Source organism: Beta vulgaris, chromosome 5 (genome assembly GCF_026745355.1).
Source record: "Beta vulgaris subsp. vulgaris cultivar EL10 chromosome 5, EL10.2, whole genome shotgun sequence".
NCBI lineage: Eukaryota > Viridiplantae > Streptophyta > Magnoliopsida > Caryophyllales > Amaranthaceae > Beta > Beta vulgaris.
The window spans coordinates 17433404-17455472 of NC_079206.1; the positions used below are offsets into that span (position 1 = coordinate 17433404).

The window sequence follows — 22069 nt, forward strand, 5'->3', positions numbered from 1 at the left end:
CATGTGGCTGTACTGAAAGCACCTCGGTACCAACAAATCAACAATGCAATTTAATTTGGGTAAAGCCTATGAATTTGTACTCATCTGTACCGTATAGCACACAGATACAATTCAGAGAGAGAGCTTCGGGATTTAGGATCAGGAGAAAAACATAAATCTTTGGGAACTGGTGACATTTCAATCTTGTTTAACTTTTTGGTCAAATGAACGAATAGTACAAAAAAGTTCTATCCAAGTTTCATAAAATATCATAAGCAAAGAAAAGGAAATGGCAGTGAGCAAATCACAAACAAAATTGCATTGATATGACGACGTTGAAATGAGTCATCATTACCAAAATTTTAACCGAAAACCATAAAAATTTGCAAGTCCAGTGAAGAAACACAAAACAAATGCATAGAGTACTAAAATAGCCAAGGCTTCATTTGAAGTGGCAAACAGGGTATCAACAGATAAATTTACCAGCCCTGTTAGCAAATTCGCCTGCATAGGAAAAACAAAGAAGTGTTGAACCCTCAATGAGTGAATTCTCAGATCAAGAGATCAATAATAAGAAAGTAACAAAAACCAAAATATAGAATAATGCTTATTTACCAGAAGAAAGGATGCCAATAAATTTTGGTTGAATGCTCCTTCAAGTGCAGTGAAGTTACTTCCAGGTGTGAACTCAGAAAGCATAAATATTGCCAGAACCTGCAAATTTAAGCACAATTTATATTGAAACGTTAAAAGATAAAAAGGCAAAATCCATAAATTACAGTCTAGACAGAATAATAAAAATGCTCTAATTATTACCAGTTTTGCATTACATAAGCGCAACTTGCTTTGAGATAAAAGAGATAATAGAAAGGGAAGGGGCGAAGGGCTAAGGCAAATCAGTCATCTCCATAATTGACTTCAAATGAAAGTTCGATGCCAGTTTAATATGAGGCAATTATTACATGAAGGAAAAGACAATGGGTCTTCAGTGTAATTTGGCATTAATTGTCATAAGTGCATGGTCGAAAGTAATGCATCTCAACTTCCATAATGTGCTTTTTTTCCAATAATATCCAAATGAGTGTAAGGGTGCTATAATCCTTCCATTTGCCACCTCTCCTTTCAGGTATTTGCATGACAGAAAATGAATACTTCACGTCTCATTTTCTCTCAAATGCTCAAGAAAACCAATTCTTCTATAGATCAGTTTCCACGGCAAGGCTAGCACATGATTTTCAGGCTTATCCAAAAACAGAAATGAGCAGAAACAAGGCCACTCCTAATAAAGAAATATTTTTTTTATTGATGAAATTGAAAGGAACAATGCAACATGAAGAAACCCAATAGACTAAAGAAAAATTAGTGCAAAAATAATGCATGCCAACTACATAATAATGTTACTTCGACCCTTTTCTTGATCATAAGTACCCTTGTTGGCAGTTGACACTCAGACAAGGCTATGAAATCCTTACCTGACACTTCGATGTTCACCACTACACCTCAATTATCTTGATCTAAATATGGGTTGAGAGACAGTCTAAACATTGATGGAAACTAATACAACATCATGCGATAAACTCTTGAAATGAGTTTGAGATATGAACTTTAACCAAAAAAGGCAAACAATCTAAAATGTCTATATGTATTGGTAGCGTGAAAAGATGGGTAGATCATTGTCATATCTGGAATATGTCTCTTTAGCCATATATACAAAATTACCTATTCTCAAGAAGAACAATAGCCCATAATGTATAACATTACAATTTCTTACTGCTCACTTTGCAGACACAAAACATCATATACATTGGAAGCGAGACAAAAATGTCATCAGACTCAGGAATGTTATCTGTCATTGATTCATCGAGGATTAGTTAGTAACATACTATTGGCCCAATGCCTCTAATAAGGGCCCCACCAAGGCACCAACAATGAGCTAAGGTTATGATAGGCTACTTTATCCCCTAACAATCGCAAAGATATATCCAGAAAAAGATATGATAAACTGAAAAAAATTAAATAAAAGAATCACGTGAATTCTATAACTGTTCTTGATAAGTCTCCCTGTTTTGCAATGGACTTGAGCATTACAAATTACAGATACTATTTTTAGAAGATGGGCAAATCAGCACACAATATCTATAGCAATATTTTTTCCTTCCACATTAAAATATTCGCAAATTGTGTAGTGGATAATGGATATGCAAAATGCCTATGCTAATAAACCATAGATCCAAAAGGCAACTCACCAGCATACTACATAAAAGATAAAGGAATATCTGCTGAGATATATGATCAAGTCAAGATTAATCAAAGTAGAATATTTGCCCATTTAGAAACTAGTGGAAAATGGATTAGACCAAAGATGTCTAGTGTTTAATATATGCTCCTAATGCCTCTAATAAACATACCAACATTAACTCCCCCAATGCCTCTAACGAAGAAAAGCAGTGCTGCATTAGATTAAGAATAACCCAGGAGCATAGGCCAGGTGGGAGCTAAAAATCAAGGTATAAATTGTACACAGCATTACATCATCATAAAGAGATTAAAGCAAGCAACAAAGTTCTTTAATTTGACTACGGATCTCAAGAGGCACAAAATCCTGATGCTCATGCTCAAAAAACACAAGGTTTTCAGCAGAAAAATGTCAGTGGGGTTCAAGGCCCATGTCCATCTCTATTTCAACATTGAAGTGTACTAACATCTGATTTGCAGAAATAAAAAGGTACTAAGTACACCATAGAAGAGAATTTTGGGATACTAAGACAGGGGCCAACTGTTTCCGTGACATGAGAAGATTGAAGACAGCACAAAGGGTCCTCTGCTTATATTTAAGCAGATCAGAGCGAAAAGATTGAAGAACTCTAACAGTGCATTGTGCATAAATCAAGATAATACTAAGATGATGGACCAGCAATAAGTGGTTCGCTAAATGAACTAGGACACTTAGGAGGAATCCCATATATTTTCAACGGTACCACTTGACTCCCCAGCAATAGTGCTAGAAATCAAATCAAGCACATGTCAACCAACAATGCTATAAGAAAATAGAAGAAATGCCACCATTATAGATCAAGCTCGCGTCAACCTATGTTACTCCGACACCTTCATTTACCTCAAAAACCGGGTTTCATGTTGAGTCCAACACGACACTTCACTTGGATACTTCATTTCAAACTAAAAACTTGACTTTTTCTACAAAATAGCCGGGTCGGACACTTGGACACCCCTTATCCAAGTAGACACTCAATCGTGAGTAACATAGGCATCAACCCATCAGTTATAGCCACTGGATGTCTAACATAGTGAAAATAGGTGGGCTACAAAGTACAAACTGCAATAGACACCAATAGCAGAAAGATTTTCAACCTAATAGATCTACCATATCTTGCAGCTGGCCAACAACAGAAAAAATATATCTTTTGGTCTAAGCAGATGAGCAGCTGCTCAGAGCAATGCGCCTATTTCAATTTGTTTCCTACAACATATTATACAAAAAAAAAGGATTTGGTTCCTTTATTGTTCATATTGGGCAATTTATCGTGATTAGAAGTAGTAATTTACAATTTGAAATTAGAAAAAAGTTTTGATAGGTCATCAAATGCCTTACTAAGTCAAAACTCTAAAAAGAACTCCCAACGAATAACACTTCAAGTCAAATGCAACAAAGATATAGATAGCATAACACCCATGGCAAATCTTTCTTTAGAAATTAATATGATCAACTGCATAAAGATACTACATGGAAGAGAGATAAAAAGAATACCTCAAAATTTACAGCCAGCACAAGCATCACATAAGCCATGTTGCACTAAGAGAAAGCATATAAGGAAATTCAATTAGTTCTAAATAATTATACAAGCTAAGGTACCAAAATTATAGCTGAACATTATAGTAACTATACCATTCTCCGTGATGCTTGTTCTACATGTTGGTTTAAAATCAGCGTCAACAACCTACGTTTGTCAGAAATTTTTAGACGCAACTAAATATAACTTCACAGTAAACACGCATTGGGAAGAAATTATACCAGAGTATAACAGCAAAGGCGCAGACTCCCCTTCTTGTCTGCTGATTTCTATGTGAAGAAGCAGAATACTTGTTCTTAAAAAAGAGTTCGTAGCCCATCTGCACACCAACCAGATACATACCCAGATATCCTACAAATGAGAGACCGTTAACATGAAGACGGATAAACACATCCTTAACTTTATAGAAGGGCTAAAAAGTATTGGCTTCAAAACAATTGATGAGTGCCAAGAAAATTGAATCTGAAATTTGCCATAGATTTAAGTAGCATCATCTAATGACACAATAATTTATTAGGGAGTTTCTTCTTTCCATAACAAGTCGCAGTAGCTAATTTTTTTATTGTTTTGCCTTAATGACGCTGCCAATAGTTTTCAGGCTACTCATTTAAGTTGCGAAGGTTCTTTGTCACCAACTGATCAAAATTGATTAATCATAAAAGTCTCCGATCATGCATTTTTTCAATAAGTACAACACCACTTGCTCCTCTTTGTGAACTGTGAGGAGGCAAAAGGGACCCACTCAAGGGAAGGTTGGCTCTTTAATAATTGTCAAGCAATTCTTTTGATTTTGCGGTGTTAAAGAAATAAGTACTGAGAATGAGAGTATGTGGGATAGAGTAGTGCACCTTACTTTTGTTAGGTGCTATTATTTCAGTAGCTTTCCTGGTTGTTTATTAATGAGGTACGGCGTGATTGGCTACGCTACCTTTCTCATACTTCCAATCGTCAGAGGATGTCTTGTCCTCTTCTGCTGAATTTCTTGTTCTCATTGAGAAGTTATTTTCTTATCAAAGATACATAAAGAAATTCTTCTCCAGATATTATTTGGGACTTGCTGACCAAAAAAGTCACATGGTGTAATTTAACATGAAAGAGGCGTGCACATATATTGTCCTACTGGTGCATATTAGAGTTAATATCAAATGGAATGTGAATACTTTTCATACATACACCTGTAGAAAACCCACAATGGGTGCATCATACAAGTTTGTAGTGAACAATTTGTTCATTTATACAATCCCCAAGTCTGCTGGCCCGAATATCATCAAAACAACTCTGCCTCCCTTGACCTCGAGATTCTTAAGACTATTCTTGTGAGCCGATAAAATGCATACACGTACTCTTCTTTTACTTCTCTCTTTCTCCCTCCTATCACATAGGTTTACCTTCTCTATTGATCTATCATTTTTCTTGTTTTGAGTACCAAAAAAATGGTTAAGGTTATTGTGGAATGGAGGGAGTACCTCATATCATCCATATAAAAATAATTTGGCTGTCACTTCCACATATTACTAGTCCGGTCCTTCGATGATCAGTGTTCATATTTATACTAAATTTTTTCTCCAAGCCAAGGCACGTAGTGATTAGGTAACACCTGAAAACCCCAGATGGCTTACTATGGAATCATTGATTGTTTAAACCTATACAGAAAACCAGATCTGAAATATCCTAAGAATCAGTCGCAAACTCCCGAACATTGTGGCATTCACCATCTTTTTTTCCATGTGTAACAATAAATAAATTCCAGCTTCGGATACAATTTCCTTGCGCAGAACCTATGTTACTTGGCTCATGGTGTCAAAACAAGGCCATATCGTATAGTATCGCCCGTGTCGTAAAGGTTTTCAAATCTACCAGACCGATACTACCGGCATCGTAAAGGTGTAATAAACTCGCGTTTTAGCGGGTACAAGGGATATCTCATGGTCTGAGCCGATATTTGCCAAAACGACAACCGCATCATTCCTGTTCCCGCATCACTACAACCGTTAATGCGATTGTGACCGGAACCGCCTTTTCGAACTATGTTTGGACTCGGGTAACCTATTCTACTCCAACACGAATATGGGTGTAGTATCCGAGTAGGGATCGGAGGCTTTGACACTCTACTTCAAAATTTTGGCCGATACTCCGACACGGTCAAGAGTGTCTTGACCAATTTTTTCAACACATTTATCAATTAAAGTGTCGAAAAAAAAATTACGGACACTTTATTTTTTTCATAAAAAAAGGAAAAGAAATTATTATTTTCTTGTAAGTATCAAGTTTAGAAGAAAAAAAGACTAAGAATCAGTTTCTTCCTATAAAATGTAAATAATGTTGAAACATTTATTATTTTCCTAATTTCCTTTCTTTGTCACTTTCTTTTTTTTTTTAACCTTGGGACCTACACTTTTACTTTCTTGAAAATCAACCTATAAATTACTGGCAAAAGTTAAAGGACTGAGTCAAGAAGTCAAAAAAAGCAAGAAAGAGGAAGTTGAAAAGTGTAACTTTATTTCACCCACTAACTTTTATTAAAAAAAAATTCACCCACCAACTCATTACTCAATCACTCGAGAAACAGAAAACACGGAGGAGTGAAGACTGAAGATGCGTGACCAGTGGCACCGTTGCCACCGTCTGCTCTCGGAAAAAACTTCCGGCAGCTCAATACTCAGAAATCACACCAACCGACTCGCCTCATCCTCCTCAATAAAAGCCCAATTTCCAATTTCCAGATCTAGGGTTTACCATTTGAACCCTAGATTTGAAATTTTCTCTCCTCCTTTGCCAAACTCGACCCTTGATTGCCGACACTTTATGGATACACGTATCGACACCCATTCCCAAGCGTGTCGCGCGTCTTGTCGGGTAGACATGCGACACTGGAGGTGGAAGAGGGTGTCGGAGTAACATAGTTGGCAACTATGTCGAACACAGGTAAATGTCTAAGTATCCAAGTCCGACTTGGCTATTTTCTTAAAAGTTTCCATGATTTTGGCCTATATTGAAGTGTCAAAGTGTCCACAGTTCACACCCATATCAGATGTTAAGGCACTTGAGGCTCTGACATAAGTACTTGCGGTGAAATGCAGAGTCCGAGTAACATAGAGCTAAACTATGATAGGTCGGAGTAAACATTTGGGGAGTTGGAGAGATATATGATAATGGTACTTGGAATTATGATGTTTAGATCATTAGGTTTCTACAAGAAATAGAGTAGCTTTTATCCAAACTATTTTCCACTCTATACTTCGCCGAAACCAGCCTAAGTATAGTGAAATCATACGCAAATAATATAGCTAAGAATACTTAATGACAAGAGACGCTTACATATTCTCAAATAAACAAAACTGAACATGTCGTGACTACTGCTTGTTAGATTTATATTGCTTAGGTCAAGCAGAGAGAGGGGGGGGGGGGGAGACAGAGGGGGAGAGAGGGAGAGAGAGCGAGAGGGATAGGGAGGGGGGGAGGGAGGGAGGGAGGGAGGGAGAGAGGGGGGATCAGTGGCTCAGCGCCCTTATACGTGTTCCTGGCACTAAACTAGAAAAAGGCAACAAGAATCAAATCGCGAAAAGAAAGGAGACAGCTCCCTTACCAAATATACTGAAAATGCCCTCCTTGTTTTGGCTTACAATGTCCATTCCTCTCACATCAGATAGCAGATACGTGTTTAACCCCTGCACCAAAACGATTTGATACCCTGAAGGAACGATTAGTCGTTTAATTTAACAGAGTAGACTTTCAAAATTGCTGTCAAGATTAAACAGCAGAAAAAACAAACAGGAGAAAGAATTTAATACTCAATAACCCTGAGGTCAAAAAGATTCATATGGCAACCTTTTCCTCCATAATTTGTGCTTGCAGTAACCTTAAGATTTTGTATCCTTCAAATAATATCACAATAACCTCGTAATTAATAGATACATGTGCTAATCAGAATTCTCATAAACGCTCTTGCTAAGTTATGTGATTTTTGCATTTCATGGCATATGTTGCATTTACTTTTAACTTTTGTGCTTTACCCAAAGTTCCTAATATTAAAATATACTTCCTCCGTTTTTTAATAAGTTACACTGAGAGAAAGTGGGGGAATACCAAGGAGCCAAAAGCCAAAAAAGGCTATTAAAAACTTTCCTAAACCCTAAACCTCTGCTGGCGTAGGTTAAGGTGCTTCGCTAACTTGCGCCTCTTAGATTATGGGCCGGAAAAAAAGGTGACCACGCCAGTGGCTAGCTCGTCGGCTCGGGGAAAACCTTGTGAGACACCACAGACACAAAATCAACAAACTTTAGAGAGGGAGAGAGAGAAATCTAATGAAACAGTAACTGAAGACATTACAATCTTAGCGAGAACTCCGGTGGAGATAGAGAGCAACATGGAGCAAAGTAAGAGTATGGAGGGTGATAAGAACAACTTTAATGATGCAGCGGAGCAAAAATGAAAGTCCTTTACAGCTCAGAGTCGAATATCTGACAAAGGTATGGGTCTTAAGTTCATCCCCCCTGTTTTCATTGATGGAATTCCGACTGCTAAGCTTGATAAAATCGAGGTTGAAAGAATGAGTGAGAGTTGGTTAAATGCTGTTGTAGTTTATGTAGTTGGGCAAAATCCAACTCTGAATGCTATTTCTCAATATGTTAAAACTCAGTGGCAATCCCAGGAAGACCACAAGTGTTTAAACATGATGAAGGCTTCTTTATTGTTAGAATGAAGACTAGGGAGGAAAGGGATTATTTTGTTTTCAGGGCCATTTGTTCTATGGTAAAGCCATGATAGTTAAGCAATGGAGTGCTAACTTTAACTTTCATGAGGAAGTATTGAAGGTAATTCCTATTTGGGTAAAGATGCCTAACCTTCCTCTGAATTGCTGGGGAGAGAACTATTTGAGCAGGATAGGAAGTGTGTTAGGTGTCCCACTCTATGCAGATGAATGTACTAGCCAAGGCTTGAGAATTTCTTATGCAAGACTGTTGATTGAAATGGATATAACACAAGAAATACCTAAAGTGGTGGCAGTTGAAGACCTTAATGGTGTTGTTTTTAAACAAAAACTAGAGTATGACTAGGTTCCTACCTTCTGTAAAAAATGTCAAGCAGTGGGTCATAATTGTGGAGGAAAGCCTGTAGCTAATAGTAGAGTTGTTCAAAGGTGGATTCCTAAGAAGGTCTTGCCTGTTGAAAAATCAGTAGTTCAGCTCCCTTCCATAATTGAAATTGATGCAGAACAAGTAGTGGAAAACATGGTGCAAGATAAATCAGGGGAGGTTAATGTGGTTTCAGAAGAGACTACTGTTACTCCTATCAATACTCCTGTTAACATTCCAGCTGCAGATGAAGGAGAATGGAGATTGGTTACAAGAAAGACAAAAGACAAAGGAAAACAGGTGTATAATCAGAGTGGAATGTAGCTGCTTTTTGGATCAGGTTTACCTGGGAGCTGTCCTGGGGGTGCTAGGGGACCTAATCCCTATTTGTCATAATGAAGGTTACAACATGGAATGTGAGGGGTATGAATGACCCTGTCAAAGTGAAGGAAGTCAAAAAATTTCTTCACTCTCAGAAAATCTCATTATGTAGTCTTTTTTAAACAAGAGTAAGACAGCAAAATAGTGTGAAAATACAAAAAAAGTTTGGTAATAGGTGGAGTTGGACTAACAACTATACTTATTCACCAAGAGGTAGAATTTGGGTTGGCTGGTTGAATAATGATGTGAAGATTAATGTCCTGCTTGTTACAGAACAAGTTATTGCTATGGAGGTTCAGAACAGTTATGGGGTGATCCTATTTAAGATGGCTGCTGTGTATGGGCTTCATACAATTACAGATAGGAAGGTGTTGTGGGAGGATCTTTACAATTTTGTATCAGTGTGTCAGGAGCCTTGTATACTGATAGGGGATTATAATGCTGTCTATAATGCCCATGATAGATTGAATGGTAATGATGTTAGTGAAGCTGAGACAGTTGATCTTAGAAACTTTGTCCTGAATGCTCAGTTGATGGAAGCTCCTACTACTGGTCTTTTTTACTCTTGGAATAATAAGAGTATAGGCCCTGACAGAATATCAAGTAGGATTGACAAAAGTTTTGTTAATATTGCCTGGATTAATCAGTATCCTGATGTGGTTATAGAGTACAGTGCAGCTGGCGTATCACATCACTCACCCTTGATTTTTAATGTTGCTAAGCATCAAGATGAAGGTGGTAGACCATTCAAGTTTTTGAACTTTCTTGCTGATCAAAATGGATATATTGAAGTAGTGAAGGAGGCTTGGGGTTCAGCTCAACATAGATTTAAAATGAAAAATATTTGGGTGAGACTTCAAGCAGTTAAAAAAGCTTTGAAAGGTTTTCACTCAAAAAATTTCTCTAAAGCTCATTGTCAGGTGGAGTTAAGAAGAAAATTAGTTGTTGTTCAAGCTTTGCCAGAGGTGACACAGTCTAGTGAGTTGCAAGAGGAAGAAAAGAAACTGATTGCTGAGCTGAGAAAGTGGTCTAGTATAGATGAAAGTATACTGCAACAAAAAGCAAGAATTCAGTGGTTGTCACTAGGAGACTCTAATTCCAAGTTCTTTTTCACTGCAATAAAAGTGAGAAAAGCTAGGAATAAAATTGTGATACTTCAGAATGATAGAGGAGAACAGCTGACAGAAAATTCTGAAATTCAGAATGAAATATGCAATTTTTACAAGAGTTTGCTGGGGACAAGTTCTAATCAGCTGGAGGCAATTGATTTGAATATAGTGAGAGCTGGGGCTAAATTAAGTGTTACTGCTTGTGAGCATCTAGTGCAGCCTATCACTATACAGGAGATAGATCAAGCTCTGGCTGCTATTGATGATGCAAAAGCTCCACGCTTGGATGGTTTTCACTCAGTTTTCTTCAAGAAGAGTTGGCTGGTGATTAAACATGAGATATATGCTGGTATAATGGATTTCTTTGCTAATGGTTTTATGCATAAGCCTATCAATTGTACTGCTGTAACAATGATACCAAAAATTGATGATGCAAAACATGCTAGAGATTATAGGCCCATTGCCTGCTGCTCTACTCTCTACAAAATAATCTCTAAAATATTAACAAAGAGACTGCAAGCTGTGATCATAGAGGTGGTAGATAGTGCTGAGACAGGATTCATACCAGAGAGAAATATTGGTGATAACATTCTCTTAGCTACTGAGCTCATAAGAGGTTACAATAGAAGACATATCTCTCCTAGGTGTGTGATCAAAGTTGATATCCGAAAAGCCTATGACTCTGTAGAATGGGTTTTTCTTGAAAGTATGCTCAAAGAGTTAGGCTTTCCTAGTATTTTTATTGGGTGGATTATGGCCTGTGTAAAGACAGTGTCTTATTCCATCTTACTGAATGGAGTTCCTTCTGTTCCTTTTGATGCTAAGGGCTAAGACAAGGAGACCCTTTGTCTCCTTTCTTATTTGCTTTGAGCATGGAATATTTGAGTAGGTGCATGGGTGATATGTGCAAGGATCCTGAGTTTAACTTCCATCCCAAATGTGAGAGAATCAAGCTGACTCATCTCATGTTTGCGGATGATTTGCTAATGTTTGCTAGAGCTGATGCAAGCTCCATCACCAAGATCATGAATGCTTTCAATTTATTCTCAAAGGCTTCAGGGTCTTCAGGCAAGTATAGAGAAAAGGTGCATCTATTTTGGTGGTGTTTGTCAGGAAGAAGCAAGTCAATTGGCTGAGCCATTTAGGTACCTTGGAGTCCCTCTAGCATCAAAGAAACTTAACTTCTCACAATGTAAACCCCTCATTGATAAGATTACAGCAAGGGCTCAAGGTTGGGTAGCTCATTTGCTAACTTATGCTGGAACAATTGGTGAAAACTATTCTTAGCAGCATGCAAAATTATTGGGCCCAAATATTTCCATTGCCTAAGAAGCTGATAAAGGCAGTTGAAACAATCTGTAGAAAATTTCTATGGACTGGAACAGTGGATACTAGCTCTAAGGCTCCTGTGGCCTGGGATTTCTTGCAACAACCAAAAAGTACTAGTGGACTAAATAACTAACATGGTGTTATGGAACAAAGCAGCAGTTCTTAAGCTTCTTTGGGCTCTGGCTTTCAGGCAGGATAAACTGTGGGTTAGATGGGTGAATGCCTATTACATCAAGAGACAAAATCTAGAAAATGTTATTGTTAGCAGTAACACTTCATGGATACTTCGGAAAATTCTTGAAGCTAGAGAATTGTTGGTAAGAACTGGAGGATGGGAGACAGTGAGCACTCAATGGAAATTCAGCATAAAGAAAACCTATAAGCTCCTCCAAGAAGATTATAAGAAGATTATGACAATGTGGTCTGGAAAAGGTTACTTTGCAATAACCAAGCTACTCCAAAAAGCAAGTTTATTCTATGGCTAGCCATGCTCAATAGGCTAGCTAAGCAGAAAGAGTGAGTAAGTGGAGTAGGGATGTCAGTCCCCTTTGCAAAATGTGTGGTAATGAGATTGAAAATGTGCAACATCTGTTTTTCAAAATGAACTAGAGTTGGTTATAAAAAGAGCTCGCAGCACCAAGGATAGAAGTAAGTTGTTTGTTATGATGTAGACAGAGGCTTTGTATGCCATCTGGTTACAGAGAAATGCTAAAGTGTTTAGAGGGTCAGATGTAAATCCCAATCAAATTGTTAGAAGTATAATTTTTAGAATTGCAGTTAGATGTAGTGAGAAGCAAAAGCAAATGCTAGTGATGTAAGCAACTGCTTTGGTTTTTTGGTTGGCATTAGGAGTAGTCTGTTACTCTAATGCTGTAGATTGTACCACTTTTTTTTTTGGTTGTCAATAACAATTTTGAATTGCCAAAAAAAAAAGGAATACCAAGGAGCCTAGAGAGAGAAAGTTGGGACCACTTGTTCAACCAATCAAATTTGAGTATTGGATAAAGTAGGTAGGTGAAACAATTAAATGATGGCAAAGATGTAATAAATGAGAAGTATTTTTTACTACTTTGAGCTATGTGTCACTTATTGTGACATTTCCCTAAAAGGAAAAACATGTCACTTATTAAAAAACGGAGGAAGTAGATCTTACCATAATTTGATTCCTGATCTTACGTATTTCATGTTGACTGTTGAGGTTCCGCTTTTCATTTAACACAGCTTCGAGCTAAAGAAAAGATATTAATCTTATATCTTATGTTGGAGAGACGGTATCATTTCTTATGTATATTTGTTAATAGATTCTCCTCATTGTTCTACTATTTTTTGTTATAAAATTTCTCAGATTTATATATTCGAGTGCAACACTTACAAGATTTCAGAATTGACAAAGTCTAATATTTCTATTCTATTATATCTTTATTCTACTCAAAACTGAGAAAGCATAAGATGAATATTTACCACAATTATTTATCATAAGGAAAAGGGTTTATGTCTAGCCAGAGGCTTCTCAAGTACTCCCTCCGATTCTTTTTAGTTTACTCACTTCACTTTGGGGAAGAACCAAGGAGGAAGTACAAAAGTATGATAGAGAAACTGAAAAGATGGGGAAAAAACTGAAAAGTGACAGAGAAACTAATAAGTGAATTAAAATATTGAAAAGTGGATGACATGGGTGGAAATAGAGGAGAAAGTAGATGGAACATGTTACCAAGAATAGAAAAGGCAAGAGTGTGTAGATTAAAAATAAACAGACCAAAAAGAAAAGTGTGCAGATTAAAAAGAAAAGGAGGGAGTATCAATGTTAGCACCTGAATTTTGTTAAACCTAAGGATACTGTAAGAGGAAATTGGATATGTTGTGAGGTTCCACAAGCCTCAACCATGACCACCAACTATAGGACAAAGATTATCATGCGAATAACCATAAAAAAGAAAGGAAAAAAGATTAATCATGTAAAATTCCCAACAGGAATCATACCTATGAGAATAAACAGACCAAGAATCCCACAATATTTTGGATGTATATTAATTGCTGACGTCAGAAGAGAGACTGCAGCAAGAGTGAAAAAGAAATTCCAGTGCACACCATATTCTCCCACATGGACCTAAAAAGACAAAACAACTGGCACATGTTGTAAGTGTCTCTTCTACTAACAAACAATGCAATACAAATTCAAAAATTAAAAAAAGAAATGTTTTCCATTGAGACACCCTCAATATAAGTCAAACCAACAGATAGATCAAAAAATATCCAACGTCTACTCATTTGCCAAGTTTATAATCTCATCTCAACCCAAAGAAGATCACTAACAAATCTACAATAACTCTATAAGGTCTTCAATAAATATGTATGATTGCAAAACGGAGAAACTAAACCCCTTCAAAAACAATACTAAAGTATATGCAATCTTCACCTGATAATCCACTCCAGTAGTTGAAGCTAGACGAGCCACTCCCAATAAGATCAACGGACAAGTAGACTGAAGGGCTGTCTTCCATCCTCTGTGATCAGATAAGCAACACTAGTAACCAATCCAGATAATTAAAATCTGATACTTTTTTAATAGGATTACAATTCAATATATAGCAATAAAAGCAATGAATAAGATAAACATAAATTCAAGATCAAATTCATTCCTCAAGCCATAAATCAACTAAGCCACAGAAGAATAAATTTAATGTCTATCAAGTATTTCAAGGTCTTTGAGTATCATGAAGATGCAAAAGCATTTTGTTCTAGATCCTACCTTACCCTTTTAGAAACTGCACCACCTCCTTTATACAGACACGTGAAGCAGTCATATGAAGGCATTGCAAGTACAGATATACTTTTCGCAAGCCCCGCCAAAGAAAATGCAAAATAAAGCACAGAAGAATTTAATTTCAACTTACGCCTCTGAGAACTATAAGGAAAAGAACATTGTGAAGTCTAGGAAAGCAACTTTCAAAACTATAAGTAACGAAAGTTAATATCCCAAAGGACATTACTAGTTCAGATACACTGGAAATATATTGCAGATGCTTCAATAAAGAGGAGGGAGACTGGACAGACATCAAAGACAGCTAAAAATCCAATTCTGTCCACCTTTTAGGCTTCTATATTTGTTCAATTTAATCCACTTCTGGTTCTAGCAATTATACCCTTACCAATAAATTCATTTCTGGAACCTAAGCCGTTTCTTCCAATGAAATAAATTTTTTTCTGCCCAAATGATCCTCAACATTTCGGGGATGCCACATAGTTCACGCTTAGCAACAACAAAACGGACTCACCCTGAATGCACATTACGCGCCTGTCGTGAAACCAATGCATTTGCCACCACAAATGATCCCACTCCTAGATCCATCTGATACAAACAAATTAAAAGGCATCCATTTCAATGGATATTAGCCTAAAGCTGATTTTTGAAGACCAAGTCACAGGATTTCGACTAGACAGCCAGAAAAGTAAATCAATATATGTAGTACGTCGCAAAAATTTAAGAGTTAATAAAATCCCTCTGTTTCGTAATATAAGGCGTCCATGCTTTCAACATTACATTGGACCGTTACATTCTCTTGGCTTATATTAATAAAATTAAAATATATAAAAATTTATATAAGTACTTTTCAATAAAAATTTAATGCTAGTATTGTTTTCTTTATAGCATATGTATATATATATGGAAAAAAATTAATCAATCAGAGTTCAACCTCAAAAAACATGCATGCCTTATATTTTACAATAATGGGGATATTGTAAATCTCATTATGATTGCACAAAATTTGTGTCTTGTTATTATTTGTTTTATGCACTACATCAGACACCAGCCTCTAATGGTGTCAAGTTTTTGAAGAGAAAGAGAGGCTCTTAAGATGTCAAAGAGGGAACCTAGTTACTCAGTGAGAGGGACAATGCAAAAAGGCCAAGAATTTTTGCATTTTCTTCTTTTCCTATTCGATCTCAAATTGTGATACCTAACCATCTCACTCATCATCCAACTTCTTCCACAGTATATGCAATTGACAAGAAAACCAAGACTGACTTCCCAAGAGTCACTCCACTTAAGAGGCCGAAATAGGTATCCTGAAATAGGGAGTTTATTTGGTCATGCCTATTCAATACTGTAATTTATAATTCAATAAGCTAGGGCCCTCTTACTTTTTACCTTCAAAAAATAGTTTTGATTAGTTCAAAAAAGTACCAGTAAGTTCAAATAAAAGCTACATGAGTTTAATCTACAACTAGAGTAAGTCCTAAAGAAAGTTTTAGTAAGTTCCAATAAGTTCTGATGAGTTCCAATATGTTCAAAGAAGTGGATTTCAGGTGACATGAACGGAGCCTAAAAGTGAAAAAGATACTTGAATCTGCAACACCCTTACCCAACTAGTTCCATAGGACTCTGTCTTTGCATACTTTCGAGGGAATATATTGAAGTCAACAGCAAGTATACATAGACATGTAATTATCATCTGCAGTAAAAATCCTTGTGAGACAAAAGGGACATTATGAGAACAACGGAAATGAATCAAAGAAGATTTTCATCAAATAACGAAACATAAACAAATTGAGATTTGTACCATGACGACTCTAAATGATGATATACTTTTTTCTACAGTATCACGTGGTTGGAAGCTTCCAGAAGAAGAAAAGGTGATGTATCTGTCCATGCACAAGAACATTCGAAGGTTATAAATAAATATATTCATAATATACCAGTAATCATCAAATTATGTTGCTTTGCATGGCATAGTAGTACCTTTTGGATAACAAGCAGAAAAGAATAAAGAACGTCGATAGTAGTGCTAGTTTAAATATCCATTCTGACAAAACCTGGGATATTAATCAGCCTTCTGTTACTGAAAATTATTGAAACTTGAGCAGAATACATGTACAATCAAGAAAACAAATCTCAAAGCACATATATGAATGCTGCCAACTAGTTCAAAATTCACAACATATATCCCAAGAATTCAGAGTCTGATTGCTGCCCAGAGTTACAAAGATGAAAATTTATGGCTTCTATCTCCTTGTTTTTTACTAGTACAGCTTATAAGGCTTTACGGTGCTAAAAGCACAATGCACTCAAATGAGTCAAATACTCAAATCCATACTCCAAGAGGGAATTAACAAAGATACACAATACAGCCAAGTCTTCAACAATACAACCTGAACAATAGCGATATATATATATATATATATATAATATATATATATATATATTATATATATATATATATATATATATATATATGTTACCCTCTTGCTGTGTTTCTAGTACGATATTATATGTGTCTATCACTGTCTACTTCAATTTTTACTTTAATTTACAAGGGACATATATGTCTGACTTCAGCAATATCTAGAGGCCCATCTTCTGCTAGTTCTTCACCTCTTAAAGACGAAGCAGGACATAGGCTTCTATGAAAGTATATCAAAAAAGTAACTGTTCCCTGATGTGCATTCACAGTGAAGTTCTGACAAGATCATGAATAAGATATTAGATTACAGGCATAAAAAGGGTCTTACAACTAAGCGCTGTTTCAACAGCATATATTTGTGGCTGCAATACATACTTCACAAGTGACAGCCTTTTCCATGAATAATTAAATACTCAGCCCGCAGCAAATTATTGACTTGGTGCCATTATGCATCTCTAATTAAATAATTGGATTAGCCAACCAATTTGTATTCTTAGTTCTTAAACACATGTCATAAGAAGTTTGTCAATCTAACATATGAAGCAAAGTTTTTTTTATACAAAGCCACATGTCACAGTTGACAGACTAGTTGTGTACATATATTTTGGGGCAGATTAGTGTCACTTCGTGTTGTTTTCTTAATATATTATGTTCTGTATTTGTTGCACAAATGGAAATAGGCAGGCCAGGATCATAGCCTCAAGGATTTAGACGCCTCACAGGCGCCCGTCACATGTTGTTTTAGAGCTGTCTCAACATTGTCTGAGGAAACGAGTATCTATTCACCACCGAATATCCACAATTTGAGCATTGATTGGGTCCTTGGTGGGGCACAATTGCAATTCAGGTTCGTTCGGTGAGGGGTAATTTTGTGGCTGCTTAAAACCCAGGGCGGATTCAAAGTTTAGAGACACGTTGAAATTTTGGGATGAAGTAAGAAGAAATGTTAAGGTTAAAACAGATGAAGTTGCCAAAGAGGAAGCATGATGTGGAACCGAGGAGGGGTGATCGGCTGTGCAAGCACTTTGCCGGTTGTTGGGCGGGTGTGGAAGGGCAAGTTGGTTGTGTCATTTGTGTGAGGAGACACCACTTGTCCAACTGTTAATCGCAATGAGTTTTCTAGTGACATAAGCAACATGGAGACGATGATAAGCAAACCTAAGAGATCCACACAATGACTTTTGCAGCTTAGGTGGAGGAGATTGTCACGGGTTGACAGTTTCCCATGCCACTGGGTAGCTAGTCCCATATGAGACAGCTACTATGCCTGTGTGCTTGTACTAATACATATTTGTTTGGTGCAGGTAAGTGTCACTACGTGTTGTTAACTTGCTATAATGTGTTTTAAGCCTGTAGCAAAATTGCGGTAGGCTGAACCTAGGAAATTCAGGCGCCGCAAGGGATATCTGTGCTCATTCCATGACTTGCATCTCTCCTGAGATATAAAAACAGGAAGAAGCTCATATGAAACCCGCACTTTGAAGACTTCCACAGATGGCTTTAATAACGTAAAGTGTAAGCCAATGCAGTGCACAAACAATTAGACTTCTGAAAAACCCAATCAAGACACTCATGATATGCAGATTAAAAAAAAAAGCATGTGACTTAATACTAAGATAGCAGACATATTTTTCCAAGCAAACCCACCTTCTCATGACCACTAATGGGCTAGAATTAGAATACTTCTCTAGCAGAAAAAATGACCAGTCAATTATTCAACAATAATGTTATACATGACTTGAACAAAATTAGGAGGCAAAGAGGAAAAAAAGAGGCACCAACACTGGTAAAGTTCATGATGGACAATATTAAAGCAGACAAGGAGATGTATACATGAGGCCATCATACTTAATTTTTAAAGCTTTATATACGGGACTATGGCACACTTACAGTGTGAAGTAAGAGAACAGGAATAACAATGAAGAGAAAATCCACAGTCATTGTCACCATGTAGGCACTGGAATACTTTGATTTGGCTGAATCAATATCATCTTTCTTTGACAACCTCTGTGAAATATGGGAAACTGAAAAAAGAAGATCAGTCTTCTAATCATCTCCCCCGAAAGAACAAGGATGCTTGCACACATATTGGAAGACATGAGAATAGACATAAGGCTCAATATTTCTACGTAAACTAGTTTGTTACTTTCTCCCCTTCTGATAAGGATTACCATACAAATAAAATGCTTCACACAATGTCATAGTGACATAAACAGACTTTAGAAGGATTATGTAACAGCAGTTTTGAAGCTTGATGGAAGATGAGAAAACAAGATAGCAGAGCTTCTGGAGACACCAAGTCAATGTTGCATGAGAGTTTTGAACTTGGTCATCATGAAATATAGGCAGAACAGAAACAGGAGCAAAAAAGTGCAGATTAAGAGGTCACTAATATTATGGTTAGCAAACTCCAACACATCAGTTTTGCATGTTCTCAGCTGTAATGGGTATGCAAACTCAAATCTCTCCCTCTACTTCGAATGCCGAACTGTGCGACTCTTGTGCATGTCGTAGGTGTTTAGAAAATGATAGTCCAAGCACCAAGACAAAGGTCACAGGCATTTTCTGACCCTTCAACCTGAAGCATATCATAGGTATTGATTATGTTGAAAAATGAAAACCACAGTCCAATCAAAGGCTCACACTTGCAGCCTTCTAGGCGTATGGACTGCATGATCCGTACAAAGCAGATGAACAAATGGCATTGTGAACAAGGTATTTTTTTATAAACTTTACAGAGCAACATTGATGAATTACTTCCTCCATTCTTTTTTAATTGCCACGTATCTTTTTATGGTCAAACTCGACAAACTTTGACCGTACATATATTCAAATGTAATCAATATTAATTATCATATGACACATTATTAGATTCATCTCAAGGTGTATTTTCCAGATATCAACTTTGCATAATTGTTGTTTACACGTAATTCACGAAACTAATGGCCAAAAATTGTATTGGAGTATGTGAACAAGATAAAGAGGAAGTAATGACCAGGTAAGTGCTAAGTTATGTTACCTGGACACATATACCCATGTCTGATACAGGTACGTGTCCAAGTGTTTGACTCGGCTATTATACGAAAATTTTCAATGATTTTTGCCCAAAATGAAGTGTCCAAGAATCCGTATCCACGTCCGAGTGTCAAAGATCTGACACGGGTACTTGAGGTGAATTGAAGAGTCCATGTAACTAAAGTGCTAACTACAAAGTCAGTTGAAGTAAGTTACAATGGTCTCACTAAGTTTGGTTAGGAGACTTAGGACATTCAAACACGTTCTCTTCTCTCTAAAATGTCACCCAATTGCCCTTATCACAAACATTGAACATAAAAAAGTTACTATTTAAATTAAAGAAAGAATCACTTTTTTTTATAAAAACGGGAAAATTAAAGGAAAAATTGACAAGAACATTCCTTACCATGGGCGTTCCGTCATTTTCCGTCCTTACTAATATTATCTCTGAGCAGTCCCAATCATGCATCATTTTTGCCAAATTTGGTCCTAATAAGCTACAACAGGTAAAACGAATTTTCTTTCATTTTTTCCCCCAACTTTCATTTTCTCTCTGCCCTGGTGGGCATCCACCCCTCCCATCCCCCACCCTCGTAACTCCCACCCCCACCCAAACAATAAACTAAATTCAGGCAAATGTGGTTCCGAAGTGTTCAAAACAACAACGAACGAATAAAACTACCAAAAATACATACCAGAAACAAAATTTAATCCAATTGCACGCCGAAGAAGCACAATAACCTGAAATGGGGTGGAGAAATCACAACAAAATTCAAAAATAAAATAACAAAAAAAACTCCATAAGAGATGATGCAAACAAACGAAGCATAAATGTAGACAAAAACTCACGGGAATCACAAGAGCGAGTGAGAATATCTCGAGCATGGATGATCCATTTAAGTTGCTAACGAACCTAAAAACAATACAGACACAAAAAAAAATTAACAATTTAGTGAAATCAGATTAGACTACTTGAAATTAGACACACAAAAAAAAGAGATTGCAGAAGAGATAATAACTGTTCTTTAAGATGCTTGTTATAGTTGAAGGACGTTGTTGCAGAGGAATCCTCCATTGATGATGCTAAATTGCAGATTGCTGAAAGTCCAGTCAATCAAATTTGCTGTTTCAGAACCTATGGAATCTAGGTTTCACCCAAATCGATATCATCTTTTAAGGAACTGGAATACAATTTCGGAATTTGAATAGCTTGAACTGAATTCAACAAATTCGTATAAAATACAGGTTTCAACCACAATCTAAAACTACGATGAAATTCAACAACAGCAAACGGAGAAGATCGAAATTTAAATTTAATTGATGTTCAAGCACTGAAAAAAAATCTAACTCTCAGTTCAATAACTTACCAAGTTGCTGAAAGGCTGCTCTGATTCTTTTGCAGTTGTTGTTGGAGAAAGTCGAGAAACTATAGTTTTTTCTCGTCATTTTTTTCAATTAAAGCTTTTCTCTTTTTGTTACATTTTTTTGTTACAAAAAAAAAATTTGAAAAATATTATAGAGAACTATAGGGGTGTAAAATAATGTGAGTCACTTCGAGTTTAATATTATAGAGAGCTACATGGGTGTGAATAATGTAAGTCGCTTCGAGTTTGAGCTAGCTCGACTCAACTAGTTAGCATTTTGAGTCGAGTTCGAGTTGAGTCGAGCTCACTGGAGTGGAGTTTTGATCGAGCTTTGACCGAGTCGAGTTTTGATCGAGTAGATTTCAAGTAACTTACAAGTGTCTCGTGTTAAAGCAACCCTAAGGTAGAAAATATGCCAAATTTGGGTATTTTATATAGATAAATGAGTATTCAAGCTTCTTACGAGTTTTCAAGTCGAGTATCGAGTTCCTCAACTCGATTCGCCAACATCTCGAGTCGAGCTTTGAGGGAGATCCAATTTCGAGTAGCTCGCGAGATGCCTTGTCTCATCTACACCCCTAGAAAGCTATTATTGCAAATCAAGATACAAAAAAGTTAAAATACTTTGTGGGAAGGGATTTATACAAATAATTCCTGAGTGACTACTAGAATCCTATCTTACTACAAGATCGTATTCCCTACTCTCCTAACATAAGTCCAGACAAAAACATCAAATAATATAGAAATCCTGCAAATATCATCATAAATCAAGAAAATCGGAGAAGGGACTTAAATATTTCTTCAATAACACAAATACACATTAGT

At 36.6% G+C, this 22069-nt stretch overlaps 1 protein-coding gene across 4 annotated transcripts; it reads right to left on the reverse strand.

The window, feature by feature from the left end:
• Positions 1 to 131: 131 nt before the first annotated feature.
• Positions 132 to 21366, reverse strand: LOC104908173 (uncharacterized protein At4g17910). Of its 4 annotated transcripts, none has more exons than XM_010697257.3 (17): positions 21248 to 21366; positions 20900 to 21024; positions 20730 to 20793; positions 20576 to 20621; positions 18756 to 18889; positions 16424 to 16497; positions 16245 to 16326; positions 16047 to 16136; positions 14958 to 15031; positions 14099 to 14186; positions 13663 to 13789; positions 7375 to 7479; positions 4010 to 4139; positions 3884 to 3935; positions 3746 to 3790; positions 595 to 693; positions 132 to 483 (listed from the first exon to the last, which is right to left on the reverse strand). In XM_010697257.3, the coding sequence occupies exons 2-17, from the start codon at positions 20953 to 20955 to the stop codon at positions 331 to 333; spliced, it is 1419 nt and encodes a 472-aa protein (XP_010695559.2). In that variant the 5' UTR covers positions 20956 to 21024; positions 21248 to 21366; the 3' UTR covers positions 132 to 330. The 4 variants fall into 4 exon arrangements, with proteins under 4 accessions (XP_010695559.2, XP_010695558.2, XP_010695560.2 ...); XM_010697256.4 differs by having other exon boundaries at positions 20900 to 20978; positions 21248 to 21355; XM_010697258.3 differs by having other exon boundaries at positions 20900 to 21061; positions 21248 to 21354.
• Positions 21367 to 22069: the final 703 nt, after the last annotated feature.